General features: G+C 40.0%; 1 protein-coding gene across 1 annotated transcript in view; it reads left to right on the top strand.

Moving 5' to 3' along the window:
* Positions 1 to 10,698, top strand: part of LOC123972441 (protein APCDD1-like) — a 41,572-nt gene that overhangs the window by 11,046 nt on the left and 19,828 nt on the right. Inside the window, exons 3-6 of the mRNA XM_046051946.1 lie at positions 3,132 to 3,206; positions 3,632 to 3,737; positions 3,848 to 3,917; positions 8,905 to 8,952. Of these exons, the coding sequence (XP_045907902.1) occupies positions 3,132 to 3,206; positions 3,632 to 3,737; positions 3,848 to 3,917; positions 8,905 to 8,952 (299 nt within the window). The remainder of the gene's footprint in view (positions 1 to 3,131; positions 3,207 to 3,631; positions 3,738 to 3,847; positions 3,918 to 8,904; positions 8,953 to 10,698) is intronic.

Below are 10,698 nucleotides of genomic sequence, written 5' to 3'. Positions count from 1 at the left end.
GCATCTAAATTAGTAACAGATGTGGGCCAGGATGTGGGTGTGTTGGTTAGTAAAGCAGGCTAGTGGTGGAAAGGTTATCGGTTCAAACCCACCAGTGCTGCTGGGCAAGGACACCTCCACATTTTCCACTTACCACCTACCAACATAGATGAGCATTTCAACAGCTTAACAAGCAGAAGCTTGACAATGACACAATAAAATGGCCTCTGATCCTTTTGATTACAGCAATGGTCCTGGTGTGTTCAGGTAATTTAGAAGTTGTTATTAAAAAAAAATCAGAATTAGTTGAAGTGATACTGAACCAAATTTACAGAGGAACAAACATGGTAAAAATGTGACTTTTTTTCTTGTCAATGTTGATTTTACCATTAAACTGTGTTCCCAGTGATGTAGGCTTTGTGCTTTCACACAATGTACAGTTTGTCCCGGGTGAGTGAAGAGTCATTTGGGAATCTCAGAATAATGTAAGTAATTATCAATTATAGTCAGTTTAAAATAAATAGCATTATAACGTAATACTGTAAAACTAAAACTTTGATTTGATTAATAGTTTTATTTCCTAAAATCACTGAATTGACCCTGCCTATGTTAGGGACAGACATCCATATGGGACAGGCCTTTAATTCCTTTTGCACAAAACTGAAATAGGCTACAATGAAACAGTTTATTTATTTCAAACAGTATGAATATTACTTGTATAAAAATTATCAAATAATATCAAATACACGTCATTTATGCTCATACGGACCGCTTATGCACTTTTATTTTGTAACCAGCAACGTAAAGAAAACAACAACACGGTGCAGGGTGTGAGAAGTGTGGGACAGGATTCAAATTGGATAAATTTTTATGAAAAGCTGTTTTGATAATTTTGATTAATGGACCCCTTCAGACTAAAGGAATTTAATAATCAAGGAATGGACACATTCGGACTTAACGAGCGGGAGTCAGCACTTTTTTTAAATCTCTGATACCCTGCCAGTTACACTGGTAAATCTATATGAATTAGACTTTGGGGCATGTTGTTTCTGTTAAATGATCCGAACGATTGAATTATGGAGAATTTAACCAATCTAATGATATGTACATGTCGAAACTGACATATTGATCATACATTTAAACATTAATATTTAAAAACCAGACCAGGCGTTTAATCGAGGTCTGCGATGTGTTCCCACATCAGGCCAGTAAACGGGGTAGGCGGCTATTTGGGACTCGAGTATTAATTAGTTTTACAGTACTTAACTTTCTCAGCTTTTAAGGCAACATTGACAAGCCAACAAGCTCCAGAACAATTTCTAAACTTTGGTGATGTAGTACTTATTTATAACTATTTTTGCTTTAAGTCGTATCTATCATGTATTACATTTAACAGCTTCCTCAATCCTAAAATGCATCACTTTATGTGCAGCATCAGATGTTTCCCAGCACAGTGGGAACCAGCATACTAACATAAAACTTATATTAACTGGTGCTAGCTGTCAAAACAGGGATTTTGTTACATGAAAAGTTCTCATAATTACTTTAAAGGTCCATCACCCTAAAGCCCTACAATAAATAAGATTTTGATCAACTTGTTTGGTTAAGGGTCCAAACAAGGTTCTACTGCTTTGAAAGTGATGGCATGACTTTAAATGGCGATGATACATGTATTTCTGTCTCTCTCCGAGTACCTAATCTCCCAGCAGCATCAGAATCCACTGTGAGAAGTCTGATTTGCGAGGCTGCTCTCCAGTCATCTTCCTGCCACCTGTGAGCAGCTGGATGGTCAGGAACTATTTCACAGCTTTCTGGTCCTCCTGCTTAGACTCATGCCATAGCCTTTGATGCATGCAGCTGCCTGGCACACCCATGGGAATACCACTTTAATAAAATGAAATCACCCAATCTGACTTTGTGGCAAACCTTTGACAGAACTGTTGTTTATTGTTGATTCCATTTTCACGCTTTGTTTACAAGTTGCCAACTGGTGAATGCTGCCTGTAAACATTATTATGTTAAACAAATGTTATTAACACGTGTTAATATGTGACACCAGAATGAAAGCTGGGACTGCATAACTCCGGGCTTTTTGTGTGTGAAATTAGGACTAGTTGAACAGATGTTTTCAAAACTGTTTTAACAGTGTGAACATCTGTGGATCAAAACTTAAATTAAATCAGTGGGCCCTATTGGGATCAGTGTGCTACAGCTTTTAGTAGCAATCTGAAATAGTCTTTGTACAGATTGTGAAAAGCATTTTCTATAGGAAGCAATAGAAAATGTGGATGCCTGGGCATTTTGTTTAAAAAACACCAATAAATTCTACAGATAATTTTGGTACATGGGTTACCATATCATTTTGCTAACAGCCTGTTGGCACTAATTTTAAGTTTAGGCTAATAACACACAAGACTTGAACTTGATTTCTACCATTTTGAGTTATTTGACAAAGTTTTTTTGCTCTGATCCTTCATATTTCCATTTCCAAGCTTGCTGTATTTAGACAGATTTGTTTTTCCGTGATTGCTTTACTAAGTCTTGGTTGTAGGTTGCCTACTGACATGAACTGCAATAACTCTGAGATTTACTGGCTTTTTACCAATAGGTGGCACAACAGTAAAATGGCACAGATTTGCAGATAGTCTCTTCTGGAAGACATAGTCATAGTGTTGCACTTGAAAAGTGACAGAAATAGCTACTGTCAGCTTTTCGTTTTTCTTGGTTTTCTATAAACTAAGCTGATCACCAGAAGAGTTCATCATGTATGTCTATAGTTGAGGTTGTGCTTTTAGCAAAAATCACTGCTGCTTCAGTTGGCTGAAGACCTCTGCTTCCTCTGCCTGCTTCATGCAGAGCAGGACGGTGTCAAGTCAGCCTGTGTGTTCACCAAGCAGCTGGCACTACGGAGGACAAACAAGGGCCTGTCAGAGAAGGCCAGAGGCCACAAAAACCACAAGAATTCTGGCTCTGGCGTGGCAGAGCAGCAGCTTAGGCCTCTTTTACTGTCGGTCGGTTTAGGAAGAGAAGAGGGTCGTGCTTCATTGAGGATTTCTGTGAACTTCAGGGATTTTATCTTTTTTTTTTTGGCTTGTGCCAATTAAGCTTCTCCCCTCCTTTCCATTTTTATCATTTTGTTTTTCTTCCTTCAGAAGAAGCCATTTGGTGCAGCTCATTCTGAAAAACACTATGAAAAACAACCTCAGCAGTCCTGAAAATTACCTAAGGTAAACAGTCCATCACAGAAAACATGACAGCTTATGGGTTCTGTGAGTGTTTCAGTTTTATCATTGTTCCTCTGTGCCAGCAGAGTATTTTTATATCAGCGCTGCAAAACGTTCCGCTCCGCTTACTGTCAATCACATCACACCCACAGGATGACCTGGAGGTCGCCTGGAGGAAGTAATCAGTCAAAGGCTCGTTGCCTTGCAGACGTTACTGTAACATCTGGGTCTTCCTATGGGACGGCAGTTTTTTTCAAGCCACTGGCAGTTGGAAGCCTGAGTTTGTAAACAATATAAAACATTTGCTAACTGATCGAGGGAAAAGAAAACAACATGAAGACAGCAGGAACTGTGTTTTTTCAGCCTCTCCATGTTCTCTCTTGAATATTCTCCCTTTTTATTTTCTCCCTTGTTTCTCTTTTTTTCAGGGACAGTTTCTCCTTGACCCCGCAGAATGCTTTAATTCAAAGAAGTTCTACACAATGGGATCTGTCATTGCACATGGGAGTATTTACCAACGCAACACAGATGAAAGCCCCCCCCCCCCCCCCCCCCCCCCCCCCCCCCCCCCCCCCCCCCCCCCTCTCTGTTTCCCGCTCCCAGTCTGGATTGATTTAACTGTACTGTTTCAATTGTCTCTGCAGCAGCAGATGTCGGCCATATTGAAACTGAACTTGGAGCCAGGCCTTCTCAACTGGGCTCAGGGCTTCTGCAGTTAGAGCATTGGTCAAGTACAATAGTGTTTGAAGATTATTTATTTACTCCATATGTGAAAAACAGTTGTTATAATGTCTTCTGTGACTCTGGAGGAGTTTTTCAATGTCTATAACTCTATGACATCAAAATAACTCGTTGTGATGTCACCAGGGTTATCTCAGTGTAAATGTCAGACTTTTCACATAAAGATTGCATCACTGTGACGCTCCTGTGTGCTCTGGGGTTTTTGACTTAAAATATGAAATATGTGTGCGTTGGGCTGGGAAGGTCCAATGAAATAGACTATGGAGTTACAGTATAGGCAGGGCTCGATGTCTTTTTCTCACCAGCTACTGTGGCTTGCCACTCACCAAAGTTACTAGCCACTATACATACTGTGTATACATATATTGGATTTGGCTGTTAAATATGAAGATTCAGTTTCTTTTTTTCCCCCATCATCATACCGAGGTGATTAACAGCAGCTCCGGCCAGGACTCAGACTCTGGGGACGACGAAGACACAGTGGATTCAGGCGTTGACAGTAGAGGCGTCAAGCAGGAGAGGAGTGAGAGAAAGGTCGAGTGTTTTACGATTAGTTAACAAGGCAATTAGTTCGCTAAAAGTGAGAAACTTGAATTCAGAAGGTGTATGGTTGACTTTATCTGTTTAATAAGGAAAATAGGAGTAAGAATATTTCCTCATTTGGAGAGTTAATTTTGTTTATTTATTAGACTAAAACTTGCAGCTTGCACATATCTCCAGACAAACTGAAACAATGGGACTATCGCCTCTTGAGGTAAAATGCAACAAAGTGGTATTACAACACAGGAGCTAACACTGGGGCTAGCTCGTTAGCATGCTAACTTCAGTAGAAATCTCCGCAACACAATACTGTACATAGACGTCTTTGACATAATGTCAGAACTGTTATTTCTTCACATTCTGTTAATCATTTTAGTTGATTAAAATTCTAACATGTTGCACATTTAAGGATGTTAAAATAATCTCCACACTATCCCACATTGTTAAACATATTCTGGATCAGCCTGTTCCTTCATGGAACCTAGATGTTACTGAAATAAATATTCACACCTGCACACTAAATGGAAATACTCTAGATGTCTTGTGCATCAGTTTCTACACATTTCCCTGATATTCAGCCTTACATATCTGGAATATTTATACACTTTGAAACCTCTGCTAGTATTTAGTTTGAGCAAAGGTTGACAATGAACAGGGTTGAAAAGGCCCTGAAAACATATTGCAATTTCAGTAATCTAAGTCAGTAACTCCTCAGGCCTCACATACAGTTACAAACAATCAACAGTTAACAAATAAACATCCCATAACTCAGTGTGAGTTTTATGTTCATTGTGTGCCACTCCCTTCTCATTCTAAGTTTTTACAACACCCTCCAGAAATGACATAGTCTACAGGGAGACATGAAGAGAAAGAGACAAACAGAAAACAGCGCAGTCATCCAGTTCTTCAGAACACGGCTTTAATCAGAAACAGAGAGACAGCAACTTTGAAATGTCCCTGCTCACATTCATCTGCTCTGACATGTTTAGGGACACTGGTGATAAAGGCCTAACACAAAAAACATGTTAGAAATATCCCCGATGGTTTAAAAAGGGAATAACAAGTTTCAGCATTTACAGGCAAAATCATGAGTTTTTTTATGACATAATATCAACACTCCCTGTAGGAAATGTGATGGCAAAATAGTGGGTTTTACTGTCCCATTGAGCCTTTTGACAATCAAAGCCGTCTTATTTCCACCTCTCATAGATCACATTCCTGCACCAACACAAAGAGGGTGCAATGATGCTTTGATTAGCCACACAGGACAACGCAGGGGTCAACACACCAGAACAAGCCTCCCAGTTTCACCTCCCTGCCTCCAGCCTCTCGTCTATGCAGCCTTCTTATTAATACCCCTTCCGGGCTTCTTGCAAATCCCATCAGTCTGTTTGTCCAGATCTCGCTTTGCGGCTTTTCTGGATCCTGAGAAAAGAAGGAATTGAGAGAGAGAGGAGGGTTGGAGTCACTCTCCCAGAGCGTGGATCCAGGATTAGAGGAAAAAGCGCAAATACCATGGAGAGCATTGAGGGAGGCAGCCATGAGGGTTAAGACTCCAGACAATAGAAATTAATTAGAACTCCGTCAGTGGAGCATTGCTCTACTGATTAAGGTTTGGAGGATTATTGGATAAGCATGTGAAATACTGTTTTTGTGTACGGCAGGGCCTCCTTCACTATCTGTGTGAAAGCATGGATGTAATCTTTACACTGCAAAAAATATATTGGCTCTTTGAGACACAAAGCTTGCTTGGTGCCTTTAAAATTTTTAGTTTTAGTTTATTAACCCCTTTTAACTCATTTTCCTCATTTTTTTCCCCGTTAAGTACCTTTACAGTTGGAAAAATAATTGTATTCCGCACTGGAATGATTAATCCATTTTAACTGATAAACTTAATTATTGAGCAAAAATATTCACAAATTCAAGCTTCTCAAATGTGAGGATTTGGTGCATGCATCTGTTTTATATAACTGTAAATTGCAGCAAACAAGCAATTTAGAGGTGTCACCGTAGAGCTTGTGATTGGCATCACGCTTTTTAATGACATTTTAGACTAAATGATATATTTTTCTTAAATTAAGACAGATTAATTGATCATGAAAATAAGTCTTCATTCAAGCTGTATGATGTTTACAATATTTGAACAATATTTGCCATGAACTTGGGCAAAATGACCTACCAGTGGGTCAGTGAGTTTTAAAGCAGGACTCCACTGAATTTACACATTGAATTCTGTTTACAGGTCTTGGAGAGAACTACTGCACAGGTGAACAAAGCGGGAGCTGTGTAAAATCTGATAAATTACCTTAGGTGATTTCACTTAAAATCAACTCTGACATTGTTAATTTGGGTATGCTGATTTTAACGTTTAGGCATAAGCAGAGGTAGGGTGGATTCATGGGGGCGGCTGGCCCAGGGCCCCGGCTGGGTGGGTGGACCCCCACATGGGCCGTGAAGCTTATGTCAGTTGATAAAAAATGTGGCTGAGCTTCTTATACTAAAAAGAAAAATCAGCTGTTCTTATCAAATGCAAGTCACTTCATTCCTGGTTTCAATGGTAAACCACCACAAGAATGACAATTACCAACAAAAAAGACTATATTCTAAGCAGACACATTTAAAAAACATTAACCATAAAGTAACATTTGTATTTCAAACAAATGGCAAACTTATTAGCAAATTTTAACAAAACTCCCTTTACCATCATGCATCATGGGAATTCTGAGGGATGGACGTAGGCAACTATGTATCACCCCGAACTCACACAGGCAGCGTGTGCGCTGAGTTTTTGCAACTTTTAAATGTTTGTTTTCTGAAAGGAGTTTGGATTGATCGGGGCTATGCTATTGCTAGCTTGTTCACAGTAAAGTACAACAACAGCTGGAATAAAGTTAGTTAGTGAAGATAGATCAACGCTGTAAACCAAAAAACTACGGTAAAGAGCTAATTTCATAAAAGCAGTTAGTTAACTAAACTAGTTGTCAGAGCATAATCCAGATCGACTTGTGGGTGTTTATTTGTGTGCTGCAGCGCTGCTCCCGGCTCTTTCTTCTACACTTCCCCCGTAGTTTAGCAGCTCTCTGTCGGCCAGCAGCGTTTCACTCCCCCGCACTGCCCGGTCCTCTCTAAACAATGCTCGGAAGCTGTCAGTGATGTTCAGACAATCTCACCACTGATAGGCTTTCGCTACATAGCGTCATGCTAATTTTTAAATCGAGCGAACCAGCGAATGTCACATCAAACGCATCTTCCGCACTGCCCGCAGCGAATTCGCAAGAATTTGCGTCTTTGCATAGATTTTGTATGAATCCGCGTGAAATGCTGGATTTGCTTTCAGTGTGAACATACCGTAAATGCGTTTTGCGTGATTCTGATGATTAGTTCAGATTTATTTGATTTGTTCAGTTGTCCTTAATTTTTGGGCTTCTACAATGATTAAGTGGGCTACGTGGTTAAATTATTTCTTTTTTGTCCTTTTTAAATGTGTTTATTGTATATATACGACTGGGAGTCTGCACAGGGTGTTTTATTTAAAAAATTGACTGGATTCTCTGTGCCATTTCTGTGTCTGGCTTCTTGATTTCCTTCCTGTTCATCTGGTCTGTGCTGCTTGACGCGGCTTCCATCAAAAATAGACTGGCTGCCTATTCTCCGTGGTAGCTGAGCAGGGAACTGCATCCAGGACATGCTGCAGAGCTACTGGTGTGAGCACAAGCGTTGACAAGAATGGCCACAGAAGGATTCAGTGGACTTTCAGAGTGAGTCCAGGGTCACGTAAATTTGGTATAAATGACTTGGTAGCAGGTGGGCAAAAGATGAAGCTTTGCCCTCACTGTGCTGAGAATCTAGCTTCGCCCCCAACAAGCAATGCATGTTATATTGTGTTTCAAGGTGTTCTTTTAATTCACAATTTTAAGTTAAAACTGATTAAATAATAAAAGTATTATGTTGTGAAGCCCATAATCATTAACTGTAAGTTGTAAATTACAAAAAAATATCATAAAAGATAAAATAGGTTTGGTACTTTTGTGCAGATATGATCAGTGTTTGAAGGCAGGTATCCCACAGTTGGCTCAGTGTCAAGAGTGGCTGAGCAGATGAATGAAAAGGAGCTAGAGATTCTCGCCTCAGGGTCAAAAGATCAGAGAGACGACAGCAAGTTGAAAAGAGACAGAGAGTTAGAAACTTAAAGCCAAGGTGTCTCTCTCTCTCTCTCTCTCTCTCTCTCTCACATGCCCATACACACACACACACACACACACACACACACGCACACAACAGGTGTTTAGGAGGAAAAGCCTCTGTGAACCTTTGTTGTAGTTCCTCCCTTCAGGCAGGCAGGCTGTGATGAGAAGGTGTATAATTTGAGAGCCACGGTCAAGAAAATTGTACAGCATTCATCATGAACGATAACAAGCAGGATGTCCGACACAAAGTAAAGTAAGGAGTGTGGTTCTAGGACAACTTTAACCCTAATTAATCCCTAACACAAGATTTCTGAAATTCTAATTTGGTTACTCTTTTATTCTATATCCACGTAAACCATTTTGATATCCCAACATCACTGCCACATCTCTCACATTCTACCATGCACATTCAGTTCCTGCCAGGATCTAGACTGTAACCAAAAGAGTCTAAGAATAGTGTCCATCTTATTTTGGGTTTGTCATTTTTGGGGCTTGTGCACAAAAGGATGTGTTGTTGTAAACAACCCAAACATACAGTATGTACCCCAGATATTCTGGTCCTATTAGAACATAACTCTGGTACTAACTGAGTTTTTAGCAAGCTAAAAACTTAATTGACAGAGTTTAAATCTGGTTTTCTTCAAACCAAGTTGAAACATTTAGTTCTTAAATTGGATATTTAGCTTGTAAAGTCTCATTTTAAGTGGGTTTATTGAAAAATAATGATAAAAAAATTTTGTGGTGTCATAAAGTGGATGCTGCTTTGCATGTTTGCATTAGGTAGTATTTTTTATAGATATTTTAAGATTGAAAACAACTCTAGCTTTAACTAACACACCTTCTACACATAGTCGATTTAAGAGGAAAACTTCAACGCACACTCCACGCCCATAAAATCTCAGCAGAGGCGGCGGGGCTGGGGGTGGGGGGGAGTCCAGTCTGAACACACGGACAGGACGCAGGACGCACGGAGGACGCGCGTAAAAGCAACCGAGCTGCTTCACTTCAACACTGAGGTTGTCCCTAGCAAAGTCTGGACTTTCGTTCGTTTTCTATGCGTTTTCTTTGTTTTGATCCGCATGTACGGCGGTGTTTTACACTCTCAAGCGAAGCGGAGTGCGTTTCCTATGATGCTCGGATATCACAGGAGTGTTTGCTCCACGCTTTGGATGGATAATGTGAGGATTTGTGTCGAAATTAACAAGGACGCTGCGTAAAACCCGAACATCCCAGTGTGACAAGAAAAGTCTCATTCCACTCATAGTGCGAAATGGCTCCATCATTTGCACTGCTTCTCGTTGCTTTTTTGGGTAAGAAACTTTGACATGAATTGACTTTGTTTGCAGTTATAACTGCAGCAAGTGTGGAGGTTTGATGGACTTTCAAATATAGGTGAAAAACATGTTTTACTCCACGTGTGCATGGAAAACATAGATCTTTGACAGCCTATTAAAAACCTTTGTTGTACAAAAAATAAAAAAGGATGAGATCATCCAAATTATCCAGAGGATTTTTAAATGTTTTCTACTTCTTCAGTGAAGCATATATGTCAGATAGGAACCTGACATGCCTCTATTCACCTCAGCACACCTGTTTTACCATCATGGCTGTGTGTTTGTGTCTGTGTGTCCAACAGGAGTAATAATTATACTATTTTCTGGCATAAGTTATCCCTTATGCCAAGGTGATGAACATGTTTTGAAGGCTAAAAGGCAATAAAAAGCTTCCTCCGGGGGCTGCCCGCAGATGAAAGCCCTGGAAGAGTTAAGAGCCACTTAAAACATCCATTCCTGATGAAAACCCTGTCTGAGCAGCAGAGGATTATGGGACTGCAGTTGACCCAATCCATCTGCTGCCAGTGACAGTGGAAGATATTTGGCTGTAACTTCAAATGACCGGGTTGAGATAAAACGATATTTTGGAGTCCACTTATCCTTAAGTGTGTTTAAGTGAATCTAACGTTCAATTAAGTGGTGTGTTATTGCAACCTTTCGTAGTAGCAATGAAAATGCACTGTCAGCCTAGAT

The sequence above is a fragment of the Micropterus dolomieu genome, linkage group LG06, assembly GCF_021292245.1.
Source record: "Micropterus dolomieu isolate WLL.071019.BEF.003 ecotype Adirondacks linkage group LG06, ASM2129224v1, whole genome shotgun sequence".
NCBI lineage: Eukaryota > Metazoa > Chordata > Actinopteri > Centrarchiformes > Centrarchidae > Micropterus > Micropterus dolomieu.
The sequence above is the reverse complement of the archived record's forward strand: the minus strand, read 5'-3'. Positions and strand labels throughout refer to the sequence as shown.